The 25,110-nt window shown below is 32.3% G+C and overlaps 1 protein-coding gene across 2 annotated transcripts; it reads left to right on the top strand.

Annotated features, from left to right (window-relative positions):
- Window positions 1-80: 80 nt before the first annotated feature.
- LOC146942082 (DCL-like protein) lies at window positions 81-9,831 on the top strand. Of its 2 annotated transcripts, XM_085756048.1 has the most exons (4): window positions 81-644; window positions 2,060-2,174; window positions 7,887-7,958; window positions 9,497-9,831. In XM_085756048.1, exons 1-3 carry the CDS (start codon window positions 244-246, stop codon window positions 7,935-7,937), a joined length of 567 nt encoding a protein of 188 aa, XP_085612174.1. In that variant the 5' UTR covers window positions 81-243; the 3' UTR covers window positions 7,938-7,958; window positions 9,497-9,831. The 2 variants fall into 2 exon arrangements, with proteins under 2 accessions (XP_085612174.1, XP_085612173.1); XM_085756047.1 differs by lacking the exon at window positions 7,887-7,958.
- The last annotated feature ends 15,279 nt before the right edge of the window (window positions 9,832-25,110 follow it).

A 25,110-nucleotide genomic window follows, 5' to 3' on the forward strand; every position in this document is an offset into this window, starting at 1 on the left:
TTAAAGAGTGCCCGGACACTCGTTAACATTTCCCTTAAAATATAACAAATGCAAAAATAAGGCAAGTAGGGTAGCTAGGTGGCTAGTTTATCTTCTTGTTGGTAATGTTTGCAAAGATCGCGAGGGAACACTCTCCACCTCGCAACAATAACTGAGAAAGCGAGTGTTTGAGAAACCAAAACAATGTCCAATAAATAATAACTGAGTTAGAGAACTTAGTTGCAAAAGCAAAATACTGAAGACATGGCTTCTTCAATATCCAACACAAAAATACTACTGCATGCTCATTCCTTCAAAAATCCTTTTTCTTTTCGTTCTTCTCGTTTGATTCTATCCATTCCTTTCTACTCCAAAAACAAACCACAGTTGCTTCATTCTCGTTTCTCTTCTTCCCTCAAAGTAGCTTCTTCTTCTTCTTCTTCTTCTTCTTCTGAAGCTCAAAACAATTTGCAAGGGAAACCGGTTCTTTCACAAGGTAAAGGAGGAATTGTGGAGGAACAGAGCAGCTATTCCTATCAACAAGAGGAAGTAGAAGAAGAAGATAGTACTGATGAACAAGATAAGTGGGTTGATTGGGAAGATCAGATTTTGGAAGATACCGTTCCTTTGGTTGGTTTTGTTAGAACAATCCTTCATTCTGGACAGTAAGTTCTAACCTAACCCTCAATTATATATGGATAATTTTATTTCTTTTTACTTTTTTTTATTATCATGGATTTAGGTACTTCAACTAGTTATAATGATTTGATGTTGAATTTATTCAGAAGGATTTAGATACTTCAACTGGTGTTGATTTCATGTTGAATGGTATCCAATTTATTGAGAAAGATTTTGGTGGATTAGTGAATGCATTTTTTTTATAATTCTTTATTTCAACTCCAAAGTGTATGTTTGATTCTAAGTTGACAAAATTGATCTTGAGTGAATTGATTTTGGCTAAAAGTAAGTTGAAGGTAAAGTGATTTATGTCAAGATATATTTATGTAAAAGTGAGTTGAACAATAAATTTGAGTGTTAAAATCAATTCTAGAATCAAAAGCTCCAAATCATACTCAATGTTTATCACATACCAGCTCTAACATATGAGTGTATCTACCTCAAAACATGACGCCAATCACTTAAATCACCACTAAATTTGAGGGCAGTAAAAATGTCGACAAGCACTCAAATTCCATGTTGCTTCCTTCGTGAAATATGATTTCAGAACTTTATATTGAGAAAGAATGAAAGAAGTATAACAATATTCAAGATAAATATACAAGACATAGTATCTAAGAAAGTTGGAAGTATCATTTAGTTAGGGATTGTTAAATTTCATCCATAAATTTAAACTCTTTGTCACCTCTTGTATTTAAAACAGGATGTTTGAACTTATTAACCCCATAACCGCATAGTGCATACAGAGGGTTCAATACATAAAAATACTGCTACATAAAATGTTAAAAGTCCCAAATTGGATGAGAGATGACCTGAAGAAATGTTTATAACTGGGGGCAATCCTCACCTCACATGCCGGTTTTGTGGGGTTGTGTTAGACCCAACCTCAATTTCTAAGAGATGAGTACTTACATGATGCTTGAACAAATCCGTTTTGTGGGGTTGTGTTGGACCCAACCTCAATTTCTAAGAGAAGAGTACTGATATGATGCTTGAAATGGCCTCTTCTTGGTGAACATGACTGTCTGACATTGTGTTATGTGCCAGATGAGTCAGTTTCTTTTGCCATTCAATATTGCAAAGGTTGTATGCAATACCTGGGCAATATAAAATGGCTGCGGCAATATCAGGACTGTATTGGTCCAAACCCCACTGCAATGGGCACTGGGCAAGTAAGGCAATCCGTCGTCCATGGTTTTATGTATGCAATAATCAATGCAGTGAAGATGGGAAAGAAGGGACCAAACTCAACATAACTTACTAGTTATCAGTCTCTGTATGCAAAAAATATATAGTACTTCTGAAGAAAATAACCTTGTTAATTATTTTCATGGATGCACATGTTCTGTTTTCATTTATCTTGGAATATTTTATAATACCTCGTTGTGATTTCATGCACTAGATATGAAAATGGAGATAGACTAAGCCCAGAGCACGAGAAAACCATTGTTGAGAAGCTCCTTCCATTTCACCCTGAATCTCAGAAAAAGATTGGATGTGGAATCGATTATATCACGGTATATCTCTCTCTTTCAATCTCACAAATAGCATGTGCATTATTCAATTGACAAAAGGCTTTTCTTTATATTACCTGTTTTTAGTGCAATAAAAATAATACTTTTGGGTTTAGCAATCTATCGGATTAAGCACGGCATCAGCTGTTGCCTACTGAAAGGATTTTACCCTTGATCTAATATTAAATTGAAAGAAAAATGCTAGTTATCGCGAAACACTATTTCACGACAGTCTCACGAATTAATAGACACACTGCAACTTGCATATTTATTTGCTTCTCTCTCTTGCATTTCACTTTTCGATTGGTTTTAGACTCTTAGTTATCTTGTTTCTTCCTCCAAAATGACGTTCACCTTTCATATGGTGGTAGCAGTAACACATAAATTACATGAACATATAAAACAATGAGAAGGATAAAATTAAAGTAAAGTAAATTCATGATAATATATATCTTTGATTGATTTTGTGAGGTGAATGAGCTTTCGTTTAGACATGTGTTTTTCTTCCTTCCTAAACATTCACATACAAAGTCTGAAGATACTATATGATTAGAAGGAAAGATTATACAAATGCAAATGCATTCCTCTTCAAAAGAAGATGACAATTTCATTGGCGGTGGTAAAGCGGTTACTCATTACCCAACAATACCGTGTGTTTTTTGGTTTACTAAGTTAAGTATGTGATCATATATTATTATGTTATAAATAAAAAATATAACAAAATAGGCTTTCGTGGTATATTCGTGAAGGATTCCTTCGCGATATATAGCAGCCCTGAAATTGAAAATGCTTTGCTGTATGGTCTTTCCAATAAATGATAGGATTTGCCTTCAAAAGTGGGGTCCCAATAACTGGTTAAAGTGCAAGTTGTTAGCTATTGGCGAGGCAACCAAAAGAGTTAGTTTTTATTAAATCATAGAGTGCTATCTGATTGCTACCAGTTTATGAAAACTCATGCGATTGATCTGTTCATCAACAGATATCCACTCCACACTTAACAAAATGCACCCCACACTCTAGAGGATACCAATCGTTTACAATTTTAACCTAATTTGGTAGTTTGCACAGTACCTGATTTGCTAATCTTTAATAATAGTTTTTGCTCAAGTTTGCAATTTATGAGCCTCTAGTATAAATAGGTTTTTTAAGAATCATCATTTTGAAATTATATTCATTTCCCCCTTTCTATGTAGCCTATCCCTCAGGTTTCCTTGCCATTTAATTAAGATTTGAGGTATTTGTTCCTCTGTATGCACGGACACTCTCTGCAATAAATTTTAACTGATTACTTGTGTTATACTATCATCCATCCCAATAGCGGGAATCGGGCCGAACTTTGGGCTACTCAGAAGTGAAACAGTGCCCGCAGGTTTCCAAAATTAATTTAGCATCTCAGTCTGGCCATCAAATTCGGGATGATAGGTTGTGCTTGATGTAGTATTTTTCTATCAATCAAAAGTAAGTATTTTTGTGTATATCATCTCCACAGGGACTAGCGCGATATTCAAGCCATTCAACAATCAATATTGATCTAAGTGTATGGATTTAAAATGTGTGTTTGTGTAAACTATATAAACTATTTGACATAAAATAAATATAGAAGAGATAGGACCATTTCGCTTGGGATCAGAGACACTCAACCAAGCGTAACAACTGCAATTTCTCGATCGATTAACAGATTCTAGCTTTATAACCAATATTATCACAATCATTTCTACAATATCCTTCGTGTCCAAAGCGATACCGTTATTTCTAAGTTATCGTTTAAACATTCGTGTCCAAATCCCTTAAAAGATAACAAAGTCGATCGGATAACTTAATCGACCGTGTCCAGCCTGATTAAGTATCTGAAAGCATTAAGTTCTTGATTAAAAGTGATTATCAAAGATTTACAAACTTGTCAAGAGTGATATAACTTAAGATAGATTGTTATTCTAGTTCTAGATTCAAGAGTTCGTGTCCAAATCATCTTGAATCTCTTTGAAAGCATTAAAAACAAGAATAACAACAATATTGAATTAATAAGCTAGAACCTTATATATTAAAAGATCAAAAGATTACATAATAGCTTGTTTGATTACCTCAATACTACAAGAGTAGATGATAGCTACACATAGACATGTAAACTATGCAAGAGATGAAGAAAAGATGAAGATTCCATGTCAAGATCCTTCGTGTCCAAAGCGATCTTGAGTTGAATCTACTCCTAAACCACTTGCTTTGTGTTTCTCTAGAAATGGCAAACCAAAATTCTCCCAAAATGATGTTGCTGCCGCCTCTGTTCCATGGATGCAAAACGTGAAGCTCTTGTGCGGCTCTCCCTAAAACGTGGTTTTGCTCTCTGTATGTACAGTACCAAAAAAATTTCCTTCTCCTTTTGTGTGTGCGGCCCCTTATAAAGATATGTAACCTCCTTTTTAAGTGACCTAGTTCATTCTTTCTTCCTTTCTCTCGGGTCACCAATGTCCAATGGGTTTAAGGCCCATTTGTTATTCTTCTCAATTACCAAGCTTGCTGCACGTGTGTTTCTTGTAAAAATAATTATGCTATTGTAATTTTGCCATTACACTACAAAGTGTCACACCTTCCTTATTTCATCTAACCGTTGACCACACTAATACACTATTTGACTCAATGAATATGAAAATGACAATTTATTTAAAATGACTTTAAATTAAGATACTAAACTAATAAAATAGAATTGAAACTTAACTAAAAAGACTATAAAAATGTGATATGACAGAGTGTCATCAGTGCTCATCTGTAATGTCACCTCTTGCAACCCAACAAACCGACTCCTTCTGAAAGTTACTCATAAATATACTCATTATTGATATAGGGACATTGGACACCAATCATACACGTTATTTTCCTAGCAAAGGTCTTTGTGACCTGTATGCAGATAGCAAATGTTAGATGGATATGAAATAAGTGTGCTTGCTATGTCTATCTACACGACCACTAAGATGGTGTCCTAACCCTTCGTACGCTACAGCCTGTTGGCGTGAAATCCTTCCCATAGTTGCATTATTTCTGGGGAAGAGGCACCATAGTTGCTCCACTAGAAAATGTGGCAAGATGCCACTAAAACAAATAATTCACCTTTTGTTCCGACCTAGTTAAAGGATTGTGCAAATTTCTGATAAGTGTGACTGAATCCTGAGGGCTCCTCGGTCCAAGTTGGATGAAACTCGTAGAGTAGCCATGGTACCCACTGGGATATGGCGAACTACAACCATTAGATTAGCACTGGTAGCCATGATATCTTAGATTATCTATTTAGATTAGTTTTCATATTTCTTAGTCATTATCATGTTTTGTTTCGCTATATAATAATGATTTGGAATCTTGTATTAGTGTAGATACAAGTTAGTGCTTAACATTTTTGCATCAAATCATAATCATAATTCAAAGTCTTTATTCTTTCTTTTCCTTCTTATCTAAAACCTTATAACATCAAAATGGCATTAGATTAGCACCACCCTTTGTGAGCCATCTTGTTTCTATTGTGCTGCTGAGCTTTCCAAAGTTTTAAGCCAAACAAAAATTTGAAATTCTTTTTTTCTCATTAGTCGTACGCACATTTCATCCATCTTAAATTTTGTTTGTTTGTGTCTTGAAGCCCTATCTTTCTAGCGTGTTTAGATTTTCTCGTATCCCATGCCATCTTCCTACTGTGTTCAGAATCACTTTATTGTGTCATCTATCTAGCATGTTTAGAATCTCTTCTTTGTCGTATCATCTTCCACTGTGTTTGAGATCTCTCAGTTTTAGTTTTGCATTTTTGCATTATTTTTGTCTCAGGTGCAGTTTGGTACCAGTTTTGTCTTGTTTGTCATTTGGCACCATTTTTTTTTATATCCGAATTGTGGTCTGGCCCCAACTTTTGCTTAACAGAAATTTGGTCTCGGCTCTTGTTCTAGATATGATTTGGCCTTCCCAATCTTCACTATGAAATATATGATTTGATTATATTTCTCTTTCAAATGATACGTCTGTAACAAGCTTAAGTGTGGTAAGCTTTAGCTCGAGGGAGAGTATTTGAAGATATGAAAATATCTTTCAATATCATTATATTATGTTAGTATTTAGATTAACTCATGATTAATTTTGTATTTTAAGTATCCTTAAATTATATCTTAAGATTAGTTTCCATATTTCGTTGTTATTATCAAGATTAGTTTCTCTGTTTAACTAGGATTTGGAGTTTTGTATATAATTAAGGGTTTAGTGCTTGAATTTTTTGTATGTAAACATAATCATCAATCATATCAAATGATATTCATAATTCAAAGTCTCTATGCTTTCTTTTCCTTCCTTATCTAAAACCCTATAGCTTTAACAACATTAATCCACCATTGTAAATTGTAGTATAACCTATTCTGCTCCAAACTATGTTGGAGATGAGTATTAGGATCCTTAGATCCTCGATGATCCTTTTCAAATCTAGGTCTACCTTGACTTCCTCCACTATATGAGAATAATCTGTCCAATAAGGTTTAGGAATATCCTGCAGGTCGACCTATTTGTCATCCCTCAGAAACAAAGAATCAACCATCTTATTAGAATTGCCAACCTGGTACGCAATGTCATACTCACCCATTAACTTACAAACCAGTTTCTCTGATTTGGTGTAGTAAACCTCTGTCTGTTCCCATCTCTCTCATGAGGATGGGACTCTCCCAAGGATCATTCTTCCGTTTCACCATAAGGTGATCTGTAGAGTGGCTTCAATTCAATGAAGGTAAATGCCAATTAAGTACCTGTGGGCTGTGGCAATCCTTCAAAGGTTGAGTAGAAATTTGAGACTTTGCTGAGGCGCTGACCCATAAAATGTGAATAACCTCCCAAGCAAGTATGACTGCCAGTGCTGTATTGCCTTTACTAAGGGAATCAACTCTTTCTCATGCATGATGCACCTACTTGGAGACGGAGGATGGAGGTAAGGTAACACTTTGCTGAAAAATGCTATAGGCTGCCTACCTTGTGCAATAACTCCAATGACCGCGCCTAAACCTCAACCCATGCATCGCACTCGATGGAGAATGGTTGTGTGAAATTTAGCATAGCCAACACCGGCAATGTAGTGACAGCTTGTTATAACACCTAAAATGTCGTTTCTGCTACCCCAGTGTACTCAAAAGCATGTTTCTTCGACAATCATGTCACAGGCTTATCAATTTTGTAATAATCATGTACAAACCGCTGATATTAGCATGTCAAGACCAATAATCCACCATAAGGCTTTTACTGTTCTTAACTAGCCAGCTCAGATTGGAGTTCACTTTACATGGGTCCATAGTAACCCCGCCTTGTATATGATGTGATTGAGAGTCCCGGGACAGTCACTCTGCCTCGTCCTGAACCAGCACTTTTACAGATTGTAGAAGTTTTTTTTTTTGCAAGGTGGACAGAACTTGCGTCAAGTGAGTCTTGCATGTTCTACCACATACCAAGATGTTGAAGAAAAACACTAGCACAGATTTCCATAAGAGAGGGATGCAGGACAACATTCACAGCACATTGAAATGTGGCTGGTACATTGGTCAATCTGAACGGTATAGCCGAAAATTTGTAATGCCTATGTTGAGGTCGGAATCTTGTTTTGGGAATTTCCTTCTCATGCATCCATATTTGATGGTAACTTGCCCACAAGTCAATTTTGAAAAACTAATCTGTCCCATGTAATTTACCCACTGCGTTCTTCTATAACAGGGATTGCATACTTACCTGGAATTGTCACCTACCCCAATGCACTCAGTATGATGGTGTACTAAGAGGTAACAGGTAAAACAAATCCACTGGCAATAAAATTATGGATTCCTTGGCTTTCTATCAAAACCAGGATTGTTTTTAATAATCCCTTGACCTTCATGGTTTGGGGCCGGGATTTTCCTCATGTTGAACAGAGTTAAAACTCAACCAAATGGCACTCTCTGTGTGAACTCCTCCCTTTGACAATGGAGTCGTCCATACACGTGAAATCGCTCTCCTCACCTCCGTGTTCATTGACTGTGAGATCATCACTCAAACACATTTCAAGACTCTTGTCTCTGGCTGAAAAGGCCTCCACGACATAAGCAATGACCGTATTTCAACCTAAGGAACCCATGACGGGGAACTTTCAGGCCCCCCGTTACGAGCTTCTGGTGGCTCAGATGTACTAGTTTTGGACTCCTCGGACAAGGTGGATCCCTTGCTAAACTTTAAGAATAAAACCTATTTGGATAGTTTTCCCACTTCTTGGTTGGATAATCCTTAGTAATTGCAAAATACACTTTGCATGTTGCTAAGGTTTGTAATGTATGAACCCTCTGCTATAGATAGGTTTTCTCAGGATCTTCATCTTGAAATTGCCTTCATTTTGCCTTCTCTAGCAGTTTGATTCATTTGATGTTCCAAATTCAACTACTTTGCTCGACCTTCTTCTCATTCCATGATAGTTAGGAATTGACATGATAAATGCATTATGAATTTTGGTAATACAGAGTCTTTTGAATGATTATCACATCACGGTTTCCCAAGGAGAATGTATCCCTACATCTGAGTAATTCAGTTAACAAATAAGAGTAATCCTTAATCTCCATCTAATGGCTACATATTTCGTAATAAGAGCCAGCATATTCTTTCGTCCTTCTACACTTTTTTCGCCTGCTCGTAACCTCAGTTGGGCCTACACTATCAAGTATCAACCCCCCAGTAAAAGCACAGACATTTCAAAATAGTGGTGCCGTGTCATACCTATGTCGGACACATTAGTATCAGGCACTTCGTTGACACTTCTAGAGTTCTAGTTATACTTATTCAAATGGTAATGCTGTTTTTTTTTACTCTGATGATAATGCTGTAATAATTAGGTAAATGGCTGCATTCTGTTATATTTATAATGACTCTTGCAAACATTTAACACATTGATCTTCTCTTCTAATCTTAGATGTGTTTTTGTATTAACTTTATGCTAATTGTATCTTTTGTTTTCCCAGTAGTTCCGTGTTCTATATTCTGTAAAAATTTCTATCCGTATCTCACGTTGTATCCACGCTTTCTAACTCTAATTTGCAGCTGGTCAAATCAGTCCATGGTGTTACCTTACTTAAGGAAGTGTCTTACCCATTTTGCTTTCTAATCTTGAGTAGTCCAATTGTTCACTTCTGCTCTGTAACTTTCTTGCATGTGTATAATGAAATATGCATTACTGCACTTATGTGCCCGTTAAAATTCTACCTGTTCTGGTTTTTCTTCGGGGTAATTATTTTCTTCAGGGTAATTACAAGAGTTTCTAATGTTTATGTGTTGATGAAGAGTTTTCTCTTTTCCTGCTGCAGATTGGCTACCATCCCAATTTTGATCGCTCTAGGTGTATGTTCATAGTGCGACAAGATGGAGAGCTGGTAGACTTTTCATATTGGAAATGCATAAAGGGCTTGATCAGAAAGAATTATCCATTATATGCAGACAGTTTCATTCTCAGGCACTTCAGGAAGCGGAGTCGTAATTTGTGAAGTTAATATCTTCTGTTTGTTGTAACATTTTATGTTAGAATTATAGTTTCCTTTTTTTAACATTATTTTCACCCCTTCCATTTTTCTTGTACTATTATTGTTGATAGCTAGCAGACTATTTTAAAGGTTGAAAATAAATAATATAGAAATTTTTGGAATTCAGAAGAGTGGTTAGCATTTAACAACTCACTAATCGCCGCGGATGCTGCGAATTACTCCATTTTATTATTGGCAATATCTTTTCAATGATTTAAAATTATGGGAACGGGGATTATGCATCCAGACCTTGATGACAGTGTTCCTTTCAGTTAATTTCAAAGTTTAGTTTATTTGTAATATACCATTGCTGTTATGCTGTTCAGGAAGAGATGTTATCTTATTGGTTAATGTTAACTTGTGCCCTCAAGGCACAAGTTAAGAAGTAAAAATAGAAATGTTTTGTTGTAATTAATGTATTTGAATTTAACTTTTTGACTTTTAACTAATTGAATGCACAAAATTTAATAAACAATTTTACTTTTGGGTTGCTTAACATGTGCCCTAAGGGCACAAGTTAACATGACCCTATCTTATTTCGATTCCAAAGCATTCTATAAACTTCAATGATGATTTGTGTAGTATTATTAATTTTTACAAGTGTCATACAATGGATGGTTGCTTGTAGGAAGAATTGAATGTGTTCGGATTTTAAGTTATCAGTTGTCGAATCATTAAACATCAGTACCAATTTGATCGTTGTCATACACGGTCAAAATAATTAAAATGTGAAAATGCAGTACTTGGTCGTTTTTCAAGGACATTTGATTCGATAATCACAAAAAATAAACCGGGGGTTGGCTCATAAAAACTGTTTATTGTGTTAAACAGAGAAATTAATTTGACAAGGTGGTTGCTTCCTCTCATATTGTTCAACCTTTGAAATAAGTTGATTGGGAGTTAGGCTTTGATCCTAAAAACAACGGTTGGGTCGTAACCAGGGGCGGACCTGGCCCCACAATATTAGTGGGGCAAATTTTTTTTTTCAAACAATTAAATAATATTAAATTTAATAAGAAGTTATATTGAAAATAGTTGTAGCTACCAAAATTACAAAGAAAATAATCTATTTTTTATTTGTTGAAAATGAACTAAAATTATACAATTACTGATTGTTCTAAGAAAATTTCGTTCTATATAGGTTACAAGTGATGAATCAAATCATCTAGCAGGCTACCCGTGCATATGGACGGGTGAGCGTGTTGCGCTCTCTTTTGGAAGCAATTCGCAATTGCGTAGAAATTATATAAAAAATAGACCTATGTAGTGATATATGAATAAAAATATAGACATATGTATAAATTGTACAAACAATTATTTCTGTATTAAATATGAATAAAAATATAGACACATGTATAACTTTAAAAAAAAGGTTCTCTTATTAATATATGAGTAACAATATAGACACTTGTATAAATTACAAGAAAAATATACCACCGTATTAATATATGAGTAAATATATAGACATATGTATAAACATAAAAAAATTAAATGTTTGTATTAATATATGAGTAAAATTATACAATGAATTGATATAAAAAAAATAACAAAAAAAACTGGTGTGGCACTTGCCACACCATGCCCTGTTGAGATCCGTCCATGGTCGTAACTCCTTATAGATTTTGTGCAATAGGAAGTTACGATCCAATAAATCTAAGGAACTTTTAAGCAAAGCTAAAGATTGTCATATGCTTAAGGATTATTTGTTTCCTTGATTTAAAGACCATGTTTGATTGCAAAACTTATTAGTTAAGCATCAATTAAATAGGCTGATTTTCTGTATTTTGTAACGTCGTTATCATCCTCTATCCTTTTCAAAACAAAAGTTATTATCCTCTCAACATGCTTTGGGCTTTATTTCCTTTTTTGGGGATTCTTTAGGATAAACTATGCCAAAATTAGTAATATGGAGGTGTCAGTTTCTCATTTATCCCTGGCTCTTGATTTATTCGAAATTAAAATACAACGGATAATAGTAGTACTTGATGATGGGAACCCATCCTAATGCAATCAATCAGTACCCGCAATTTGTCATTTGAACCAACCAAGAGCCTGCATGACCATACATTGTGGTTAAAAGGACAATAATGTAAGTTCAGCCAAGTGTTTGGTGATTCCATTTTTGTGACATTTAGCCATTTCTAACTGAAATCGATACTTTTTTTATCACTTTATTTTTTACCACATAGGATGGAAAAGTGAATTGTTGGAGGATGAGAAGAGTTAAGACGACCATGATGTTCATTATCAAATGTGGAATTCATGCTTACACTTAACATACCAATAATATTGAGTATCATATACATGTGATGACATATATTTCTAATGCCTTCAAATTTTAAATAAAGATTTGTTATCCAATTCACTTGTATAACTGTTCAAAATGTAATACGATTATCCTCATACTTTTTATGACTCAACAAATATAAACAGTATAACAATGTAATAAAAAAGAGGTGCTCAAATTCTCAATATACGGTCCAAATTACTTCAAAACTTAGAGAAGATGCAATGCTGATGTTCACAATGAAGATAAATCAACCAAAATTTGTTAACATGATGAATGTTACTTTGTGCATGTGGAACGCACTTTTTGGTTCAGATAGCGAAGTGTTGGGTTGGATACATTGAAATTCGACACGTGCATTCTCCCCACATTGTTGGCCCTAATCCCTCCGTCCCAGTTTAATTGACCTACTTTGGTTTTTCAGACAGATTAAGAAAAGTGTATAAATAAAAGGGAAAGTGGAATATATTGTATTGGGAATGATAAAAGTAGTATTATTTAGTGTTATATTGTATTGGGAATGATGAAAGTTGTATTGAAAATTGAAATAAGTCAGTTATTTTGGGACACTTTTTTTTAGAAAATAGGTCAGTTATTCCGGGACGGAGGGAGTACAAGTAACAATAACAATATGCTGTCGTCTATTATAAACCAGTTTTTGGTGCCTTTTTGAATGGGCAATGTAAAAAACTAAAATGGACTATAATTGACAGTTCCTGTCACTCCCTTCTTCATGAGACACCTGTACATTCCTGGTTGAGTTTTTTGGTGGAAATAGGGCCTAGGTGTCCTAACAAGTTTGGACTATTCCTTAGTTGGTTGGTAGCTAAGTGACCACATGACTTGAAATAGGGTACATCTCTTTCCTTTAATAACTGATTAAATTTCAGTTTATTATTGGGAGATCAAATCATATCTTGCCACTTTAGGCACTTCTTTTTTTATTAAATGTCACTTTAGATACTTCTAGTACCACAAATAGATCAAGATGCTCATGATATACCGTTAAACCCCGATTTTATAAAATATTCTTAATTAATTATACAGTTTATTAAGGGGCATAATATATGTCTACTCCTTTATTCGATATAGATTAATTTCAACATGAAATCCATTCAACAATTAAGAAAGAGATTAATTTTTGTGCATTGTATGTCTATGTGAGTTTAGCTCAATTGGTATTCGAACCTCGAACATATCATATATTCACCTATTAGCTGGGTTACTTGACAAAAAAATTGTACATGACAAAACTTTTTTACATATACATCTAATAAAATCATGCAAATATATTTGTAAGAATATTTTAAAAAAATAACCTAAACAAAGTGGCTTTTTTTCTTTGTAAGAGAGACATCATACATAGCTAAAGTGTGGTCGAAGATCTAAACCTAACACACTTCAATAAAAATGATGAATCTTTGCTCAAAAATAAATAAATAAATAAAAATGATGAATATCCAAACCCCCAAACTAAAAATATACAAATATTCATTGGTGATATCAAGTACCTCGTGCCGTTCTTTTGGATACATGCAATCGCTGGCAGATTGATGTAAACCTTGTAAAATTATATTCATATATTTCTATTCTTAAGAAAAGCCAGAGGTTCTCCTTTCTATGAGTGATTTTGTAGCTTTCTCGATTAGGCTCCGTTTTAATATTCAAAAAATAAATAAGTAAAAGACAAAAACAAAAAAGTCTAACGTGCATTGAACTTAGAACAGTAGGTGATATACAACTAAATTATAATTTGTCTAGTTTAATCAGCACAAAGTCAATTTCAACAGCTCCCTTGAATTTCACGATAAAAAAGATCATAAAAAGTTTCCTATTCTGATTAAGTTCCTTTTTTTATAAACAAATGGAGTGGATCAGTTTGAAGGATTTGAATATAACAATAATCATATAGATTCGTTCAAAATAATTATATCGGTACATACTATAGATCATGTATTCAAATATGGAAAATGTTTGATTAACACTCCATATGGGTGTATATACTTTGAAAGAGAGAAAATGATGAGAGTGATGTGGTAGGAAGGGAGGGGTGGAGATAAAATGAAATGTTAAATAAGTGTTGGAAAATATGAGGGTATACATGTATCATTGTTGTTCTCCCTCAAAAAAGAAATGTAGCATTAATTGTTGTTCATATATATTGCATAAATAATAATCAAGAATCGTATATGTACCAAAGACATGTTGATTGACTGAATGGTAGTATAAGAGCGAGCTATTGACTTGTCTATATTAAAAGAGTAAATCTTATCATTTTTTACGAAGAGTAAACTATCATCTTGATCTATGTGTTTTCACGTAGGTTAATTGCTAACGTGGTGACGATTGAATTACATAACAAAGGTTGGGATCGACATGATATAATGATCAACTCATTACATGGTCCATATCAAGGCCCATACATATTCATCAAGTGACTAATGGTTAATAACAATTCATCATAATTTTTTTTTTAAACGGCAAAATATTATTAACCAACAATTCATCATAATTAATATGTTATATATTAATAATTAATAATTCATAATTATTGGCTATGTTAATCTACATAATTAGTTGTAACAATAAAAAAACATAATTGATTAATTAAGTTATTTAATCTAAGATATTTTTAATATGCTCAACGACATGCTCTCTAGCTATATGTTTGGAATTGTCTATGGACAACCATCCATCTTGTGTATTAAGAGATAAAGAAATAAAAAGAGTTAAGTGATATGTTGGTAATATGATAAGAAGTGTGATAGAGAAATAAAATAAAGTGTTGAGTGAATGTAGAAAAATAAAAAAAACATCCAAATATGTTTTTTTTTAGAATCTAAATATGTTTGTTGTAAACTCATTCATACAATCTGCTAAATACCCACTATATATATTTTTTTTAAAGGAAATTATCCGCTATATATCTAATAGTTTTTGGCAAAACACATCCTTAACCTTTACTTTATAACTATATTTGTTTACTTTCTGTTGCTTTTTCTTTTCCATTTCCATATAATCTTGTTGGCAACTAATCGATGTGTTTTTCTTTCTTTGCGTTATAATCAAGAGTAAACTTGGGTGTGAAATTGAGAGCTAGTGACCACAAAATTCAGTCACAGCCATTGGCCAAAGCCAACCCCACTGTGGCAAATATTGGTAGGTTAGTGCCTTTGCTCACGCGGAAGTAACAAAGATGTTTGTCTTTATTTACGCAAAGACAATTTCAATATCAATGAAGCAAACTTCACTATCTATGGATATGGGTACCCACTTAGGCACTTACTAAACTTATAGTAGATCAATTTATATAATCAAAAGGTTATAGTAGATCATAGATGGGATAAAGATTACTAAGAACCACTTTTGTCCGCTTTAATCCCATTGAAAACGACGGTATTTTGCTAAAGATTGTTAGAGCCTATTTGAGAGTTTAAAAGGGAGGAGAAAGAAATACATTTTGTAAAATGAAGGAAGAAATGAAAACGAAAAAATGACGGTCCAAACTTGTATGAAAGAGTTAATTTTTTGTAATATAGAATCTCTCCAAAATTGAGAACTCAAAAATTGTTTTGAAAAAAGGGTTTAGTTAAGTTTTTCAAATTCAATTTATACTGTTGAAATATTTTCAAACTTACAAATATAATAATCATAATTCATAAGCATTTTTTTTATCATTTTCCTAAATAAAAAAACACTCAGATATATATTGTAATAAAAGAAAAATATCATTTTATATTGAATTTCTTAAACATGTATTCTTTTTGAGAGAAAACAAATAATTTTGAAATAAAACTATTTTCTTTTACTAGCAAAATACTGAAAGTTCAATAGTGCTCACTGCTCACCCGGATTGAATTTTTCCTATGCCCCACCAAATTAGTCAAATTATCCACAAAGTTCAATATTGCTAAATATGATAATTATATTTTTCCAATACACCCCTCACATTTAGCACTGGTAGTATAAAAGGTATTTATTCTAATTAATAGTTATAATTTATTTGATAAAAAAAAGCAGCTTATAAAACAAGGAGATTAATTTCTATTCATTTACTGCGCAATTTTTTTTTACAAATGTATCTAATCAATCAAATCACACTATAAATCGTCATTTTTATATATATACTAGACTTTCGACCCGTGCGACGCACGGGTCCTACCGACTATGAAATACACTAATAAATATGTATTAACATTAATCATATGATAATATTCTTAACATTTTTATGTGTGAGTTATAAGTTTCACATTGTTTAGAAAATTCGAGATTGAACACTATAAGTGAGAGGACTCATAATCTCATTGCCTTAAGATTTTGGATTAAAGTTTAGTATCTCTCTCACTTGCATGGTGCCTCGTGACCCAACACATTCATATGTTTGGAAAATCATACAAACATCATTAGTTATCATAAATTAAGAAATATTTTTCTATAGACCACATTTGACACTTTACGTTACTATATTCCCCATATTTATCGGCTATCAATATCATCAACTCTTCTCTTAAAGTAACTCTTGAAATTGAAGTGTATAATTGATCATGTAAAAACATAAACATTTGCAAATGTATTTCAACATGTTTAAGTGATTGATCTTGACTCTTATTAATAGTCATTGCAAAGTAAATAGTTAAGATGTCTAACTACCACTTTAATACCCTTGTTTTATCTAAATAAAAGATATATTAATATCTAACTTTCTGAGGTATAATACAAATTATAAATTTAGAATTATTAAGCGTGTATTCATGAGGGGGTATAGACAATTACACCTAGTGAATCATAACCTTTTTTTCAATGGAAACTTACAATTAAGATCGGTGGAGAATATTGCATCTCTTTAAGATGTTATTTGTCTATAAAAAAAATAACCAATATAAAAAAATGATAAACTTATAGGAAGATAAATGAATAAAAGTTATTCCAATACATAACATATAAATCAGTGACAAAGATCTCCAAATAAGTCAACCTGATAAGAATCATAAAACTTGGAAAATGTGGTTTGTTCACGATCAAGATTGATAAATTTTGTACATTTGGACAATTTTTCCCAAAAGAAAAATAAAACTGCAAGTGACATGAAATAGGAAGAATTACACAATATTTTGGAGCAGTATAAATTTCATGTGTACATGTAGTCCATATATAAATGGTTGATGGGAAGTATTCCTCAGCAACATGATAGTGGCCCAAAAGTTAAACAAAGGTAGATGCCAATGTATAGAAATCAAATTATTGACGGCCTATATCAATCAAAAGCAAGTCTTGTTTCAACAATCTCTGATGCTTTAAATGTTCTCTCTTTTTCTGCCTCTTAAGTCCATGTCTTCTAACAATTTGGGAATGAAAGAGAAGTGGAAAATTTGAAGACTTTGCAAGAAATACAATTTAGAAACATACTCCCTCCGGTCACTATTATAAGCAAAAGTTCACTTTTTAGATTCATTCAATAAATGATGTATGTAGGGCCTGTTTGGTTTGGCTTCTGAGAAGCAATTCTAGCCCAAAATCAATTCTCTACAGTGCCAAAAGCAATTCTAGCCAAAAACAACGTGTTTGGTTCAGCTTTTCAGAATTGCTTTTGTCCTCCAAAAGCAATTCTCCATGAAGCTAAAAATCCTAGCTTCTAGCTTTTCTAGAATCAATTCTCCTTGAACAACGTGTATAGGTTTGTATATTTTATTATTACAACACGTTATTTTACTTTATTGCCCTTTATCAATTCTCATTCTTTATCAATTCTCCTTTAGCTATGTCTATTTTAGTAATTATACATTCAAAAGCAATTCTACATAATTGCATCCAAACATAAATCATTTTGTTTAATCAATTCTACATAATTGTATCCAAACATAAATCAATTCTCTCAGAATCAATTCTGTCAGAATCAATTCTATCAGAATCAATTCTCTCAGAATCAATTATATTCAAAGCTGAACCAAACGGGCACGTAGTCTATATGTAGACCACATACATCATTTATTGAATGAACCTAAAAAGTCAACTTTTGCTTATAATAGTGACCGGAGGGAGTATTTCACAAAAGAAATTGACACATAAACACCTCTATGGTGTAAGAGCATTGATATTTTCTAGAAAAACAAACTTATATACTACTCACAAATAAGTGATGCTTAATTTAGATATGTGTATCATTTTTACTTGATTCACAAACCTAAAGCTACCAAAGATAATAACCTGATAAGCTCCAAACTATAGTGTAGAATTTATGCAAGCCAAATTCATTTAATTTTGTAGGGACAAAGAGAAATTCATCAGTGATTACAGATGAAAAAAATATTAACATCAACTTTATATGCATATATAAAGCATCAACAAAAACTCTCAAAATGGAATGAAAAAAGAATACATTGCAAACAGAGATCAAAGCAGCAATAAAAACTCTCAAACTGGAATAACAAAAGAATAATAGGAATCGGAATAGACTCAAATGGAGTATGAGTAAAAGAGCAAGAAGACTCAAGTGGGGTATTGATCAAATGGGCAGGCGTGGACATAACACGGGGCAAATAAATAACATAACAATGAGCAGGCTTTGACAAACATTCACTTTATATTAGTTTTGCAATGAATAAAATATATCTTTCTTTATGCTACCATCCCCAAATCAAAATTTTCAAAAATTAGTTTGGGAACGAAAAATAATAAAAATTGAAATTAATAGGATAACCAAAGAGGACGATGGCTTACACGATTGAGGCTTTAGAGAAACGTAGCTAGCCCAAACAACACAAAAAGAACCAAAATGCACCAGAGGTTCAATCAATCAAACAATTAACATCACAGAGAGAGGCAACAAATTTTAGTAGACGGTGGAGAGAGACCAGAGATGGTGAGGAAGGGTTTGGTGCAGAGAAAAAGAAAGAAGAAGCATTAATAGAGGAAGGGTTTGGTGGAGAAAGATCAGAGATGGTGAGACGGTGGAAATGAATTGAACGTGGACCAAAATAAAAGCCTCAGCCTTGAGCTGTTGATTTTTTGCATTGAAAGTAACAACAAATTTGAATTTCAAAATGCAAAGATAATGGAAAAGGTTGGCTAATACTGATTGCACCGTCCCTTAATAAATGGAGACGAAGTGGAGGGGTCATAACAAACTTTAAGAAAATTTTGAAATTCAAATTGGACATAGTGTAGGAGGGAAATATTTTAGGGTTTAAGGGATTAGCATTAAATGGCATAGAATTAGAGGGAAATAATTAGGTTTAGATGTAGCTTAACCTAATAAGCTTTAAGAATAAGTGATTAGTTTCTTAAATATATATATATATATATATATATATATATATATATATATATATTATATGATTTAATTAGATGTATGTATAAAAACATTTTACACCGTTACTGCATAAGAATCTTACTTACTAAAGATTGTCAGGTCAAGCTAACCCTAACCCTAAAATTAACCTAGCATTTTCCCTCTCATTTCTAACGCATTAATTTCAGGTTTGACCTCCTCACCCTTAATACACGCCATAAATACATTTAAATTCAGGTTGTTTGACAATTCATTTCATTTAAACCCTTAATACACGCCATAAATCTTACTTACCAAAGCTTGTCAGGTCAAGCTAACCCTAACCCTAAAATTAACCTAGAATTTTCCCTCCCATTTCTAAAGCATTAATTCCAGGTTTGACCTCCTCACCCTTAATACACGCCATAGATACATTTAAATTCAGCTTGTTTGGCAATTCATTTCATTTAAACCCTTAATACACGCCATAAATTCATTTAAATTCAGGTTGTTTGGCAATTCATTTCATTTAAGGACACAGTTGTTTGGAAAATAAAATAATATGGTTGCAACATTTCAATAATAGAACGCGGTTGGAAAATAAGATAATATGGTTGCAAATTTTCAATAATATGGTTTCAAAAAAAATAAACACGGTTCAAATAAAAGAAATGCATTAAATAATTTTTTTTTAAAAAATAAACGATATTGCAAATTAAAATAATATGGTTCAAGTCAAATTATCTTTGTTTCTAAAGCTTGTCTGGTCAAGCAATCCCTAATAAATTCGCAGATTTGACCTCTTCACCCCTTTGTCATGCAATAAATGTCATTCATTTCAAATTCAATTGTTTGAATTTCTCATTTAAATGTCCTTAAAGCATTTCGAATTCTCACATTTGACCTTCTCACTCCTTTGTCATTCATTAAATGCACTTTTACCATTCATATCAAATCTGAAAATTCTCTCCTCATTTAAATGCAATTGTTTGACATTCTTCTTTAAGATCAATCTTTTAAATGCTCCTTTACCACACAATAAATTCTAACATTTGACCTTATCACCCCTTTGTCACGCAATGAATTTCATTCACATCAAATCCAAAAAAAATTCTCCTCGTTTAAATGCAATTGTTTGACCTTCTTCTTTAAGATCAATCTTTTAAATACTCTTTTACCACACAATAAATTCTAACATTTGACCTTCTAACCGTTTGCCACGCAATGAATGTCATTCATATGCTCACGTTTATCTCTTATTATTAAAGCTTAACCCCCTCAACAGAAATCATCTTCACCCTCTCACGGGTCAGCATAGTCAAGGAAATGTGTGCGTTTTTTTTTTTGAGGTATTTTAGATACACCATATTTTCTTTGAGTCAATCCATGTTTTAGAAATTTCTAATTGGGGTTTTTCAAGTTGTAGATAAAATCGAATTTTAATTGTATTACATGAGATTCAGATGTGGTTAGTTCTATGTATTTTTCTTATTTGTTTTTAAGTTGTTTTTGTTTTTAATCTCAGACTTACCAATGATGATTTAGAGATGTATTTTTGTTTTAAGTTTTCAGTAACGTGTAAGATGTTTCCTTATCCTCAGAAAATCTAATGAATATGTCTTTTTTGCGTTAAGTTATATGTCCACCTTTATTTTGATGTGTATTTGCAAATTATTCCATCTGATATAGTGTTAGAAGAAAATATAAAAGACAAAAAAATTATGCGCTGACATAGCGCAAACAAAATTTAAATAAGTTAAACAAAGTTTGGATACATCGTTAATACTCAAATTTAAATAAGTTCAACTTATTTTATGATTTTAAGAGATAGAAGCAAAGTTGTAAGACATCAAACAGGCTGAGATAGAAGCAAAGCTACAAGTTAACAATTATCGGACATCACATAATATATAGTTTAAGCAGGTCACCACATATAAATTTAGAGGATCTAAAATACTCAAATTTGAACAAGTTCAACTCAGTTTGCATACATTAATAGTACGATCAAGTTTTAAAAAGTTCAACTTATTTTATGATTTTAACATGCATCCATATGGAATTTCAATCTGAAAATGGCCAAGATACTTTTCTATCATTAGTTATCCTTTTTTAATGTAAGTTAGTTGGTCATATGGTAAAGCACACCTGACTATGATTGAATGTATATGTTTGAAACCATTTATTTTAAGTATATAATGTTGAATGAACGTGTAACCTCTCTTAAGCCTTAGAGGTTAGCATGTCTCAAACATCTGACCTCCACTATCTTCATTCCCATTTAGAGTTTATAAAAATCAAAGATAGTTATATATTCTAATGTATTAAAAATTTGCTTTGTAAATTGTCCATGTAAATCCAAGAACGTGTTTGCATAAATTGTTCATGTCTCTTATTTGTACTTTAATGATGTCATACTCTAACGATGTCAACTTAATACTAATTATGTAATACATCATATTCCTTATGGAACTATTAAATACAACCCAATTAGATGATATAACTTATTTGTCGCTTTTCTTCATTGGTTGGACCCGTGCGTTGCACGGGTCGATGTTCTAGTTAAATCCTAAAACAAGCGTGTCACTTTTTATAAACTTTCCCAATTAGTGTGTGACTCTTTTAAATTTTTGGACAAGTCTACCAATGTGGATGTATGACTTGACTTCCCAATAAAAACTTGCATGTTTAACTTGTTGGTGGCATTTAACATGGGAAAGGGGAATACTTTCCCACCATGGGTCAGTTTGGTTTTAACCACTTGATCAAATAAAGTACACAGTACTATGATGCTCTCTCAACACTAGATTTTTTTCATTATCTTCCCAAACCATTCTCTCTCTCCTCCTGGTCTCTCTCACCACCGCCTGTCCAGCACCACACCAGCAATTCTCCTTCAAACAAATCTATTTCAACTCTCCTGCACCCTTTCTGTGATTGAACATCTCGATTTTGGGAAGATGAAATATGGGCATTTCTCATTCTTCAACTGTTTTTCTCAAAGCTTTCATTTTGATTCAAATTTCCTCAAAGATTCATGCTCCTTGTTGCAATGAGGTTTACTTATCATAAGGAAGTAACATTAGTTATTGTTCATTTTCCTTTGTTTTCATTCTAAAAACCTTGTCTTTTTGCTTTTTTCTGATCTGGGTTTGTCTTATTTTCTTCATTATTAGAGCATGTTGAAAAAACCCATTTTGATCACCATGAACTTTATTAGTCAGTTGTTGAACAAGTAAGAATAAGGACTCAAGATGTTGTTGTTTCAGATTGATGTTCTTCTTCATTGAAAGTGAGTGAAAATTTTGAGATCCGGATGTTGAAGACAATGTGATAGTGAAAGAAAATAATATAGTGTGGAAAAACCATGATAAAATCTATACTTCTTTTTAATCTAATGGTAAAGATTAATTGACCCATGGTGGGAAAGTTTTATACTTTCCCATGTTAAACGCCACCTAACTTGTTTATTCACAGAGGTTTTCTTCGTTTTTTTCCCCAACTCAAAGCAAACAAAAAACTTTTTTTAATACACATGAATTTATAAGTTGGTTAGCAATAAATAACATTTAAGAAGTCCATAAATTATACCCAACTAATAAAAATATTAAAATTATCCTGACCAAAAAAAAAATAAATATTAAAATTATCGGTTGGACATCGTGATCAACATTTGAACTCCAATTCTTTTATTTATGTATGTGTGTTTCTAATCGGTGACTCTCTTATTGTGTCTACGAATAAAAAAAAAGATAGATTGACGAGGAAAAAAAAGAGATAGTAGCATTCAAAAACTATAAATATTTTTCGTGTGTGTATGCATGCAGACTTACGGAACCAGAACTCTAAAAATCAACCTCTTGTTGGAAGATATGATAGTATAAAATTTAAATTTGGGTGGATGAGGTTGTTGACTTTATAGGGGTGTTCGCGGTGCGGTTTGGATCGGTTTTGAGGCAAAATGTCAACCGATCCAAAATAAAAATCACATGCGGTTCGGTTCGGTTTGGATGAGTATTCTAAAAAAGTCCGAACCGAACCGATCCAAATATATGCGGTTTAATTTGGATCGGTTTTTGGATGTCCAAAATGCAAAATATATTTTTTTATTTACTCTTTTTTGAAGAATATAATTTTTTTATTAATATTAATATTACACAAACACGGTAAAATAATAGGTTTGATGCAAAATATATTAAAAAAATAAAATTATAGTATGAAAATTATCGATTATTTTTGAAACATATGAAGTAATAATAATATAGATTAAATTAGTGCAATGTATAAGATTAAAATTTAACAAACAACATAATAATGCAATCTATAATACTAATAAAAGAATAAATAAGTATTAATATTTATTTTTGCGGTTCGGTTCGGTTTGGTTCGGTTTTGAAAAAGTGATCCGAAATCCGATCCGATCTTAGCGGTTTTTACAAAACAACATCCAAACGCATCCAAATATATTCGGTTTTTTGCGGTTTTCGGTTTTTTTGGATCGGTTTGCGGTTTTATTTTGGATCGGTTTGGATTTGAACACCCCTATGACTTTACTTGAACAGCGGTTGACTACGTGCATCAGGGAAATAGAGATGATTTGATAGATTTAATACACTTATTCATTTATTTTCATAGTTTATTTAAAGTTAATTACACTCATTCATTTATTTTTATAGTTTATTTAAAAATGAAATGGTAATTTTACAAGACAGATGGTATTTTTTATTTATTTTTTAGAGGAGATGAAATAATTTTATGTTTTTTTGGTAAACTTTTGTTATGCTGGAGTTTAACTGTTTTCTTATGGATCTAATTTTTCTTTTTGAACTGGATTTTAGTTTGAAGTTGAGGATTAAAATATTTGCCTCCAAACGTGATTTAAACTCAATTGGTTATCCAATTTATTTATACATGAGTACGTCTAAACACTTATTTCAACTCATTTTTAATTAAAATAAAGTTTGTAATTTTTTTGCTTGACCAAAAAAAATGTTTGTAATTTTTTTATCATCATGCTTGGCAAATCTCACCTTATGTTTCTTTTCTTTTTTTACTCTCTTTCATTTTCTTCGTGATAATTGATTGAGTTCAAGTAGTTGACGAAATCTATAAAGAATAAATCATCGGAAGATTCAAGTTGGATTTTATGTAACCCCTTACCAAACCATGAATGATCAATGACCCTCTTCCGTGAGATCTAGTGAGTTATGAGAAAACAACTTTCATTATCTTCATTTTATTTAACATGAAAGTTGAAATCTAATGTCAACAAAAGAAAAAAAAATACATTATATCTTTATTTGATTACGGAGAAATGGTAAAAAAAATAATAATGAGATTCAGAAAAACAATTTTCCTTTCTCTCACGAGAAGGAAAAAATTAAAATTGTGCAAAATGGTGAAATTATCTACCTATCAATACATCAAAAGAATGGAAAAGCTATTGAATAAAAATATTTTCTCCAATGTTGGAATGAAAAGCTATTATTCCTCAAAAACAAAAGGTCATAAATAGTTTTGCATTTTTTAGATAAATGAAATGACTATAGTTATTGGAAATTCACACACATAAATGAATGAGCTGAAGTTGAATTTCGATTACGACATCCTACCTAACAATTATGATCCATTTATGTATTGGAAAACAAAGAGTGATACTATTTGATTATCTCCAACAAACTAAGCATATGTTTGGTTTCAATTTTGGAGGGTGAAAAGTGATTCTAAATATTGTAGAATTGATTTTATCATGTTTGAATTGATTTCAATTAATTGGTTTTTCTTGTAGAATTTTTTTTGAAGTTTTTCTTGTAGAATTAATTCTATTTGAAGCTAAAGTTTGTAACTTTT

Source organism: Medicago sativa, chromosome 3, assembly GCF_051527215.1.
Source record: "Medicago sativa cultivar Bolivia chromosome 3, Bolivia_mono, whole genome shotgun sequence".
Lineage (NCBI taxonomy): Eukaryota > Viridiplantae > Streptophyta > Magnoliopsida > Fabales > Fabaceae > Medicago > Medicago sativa.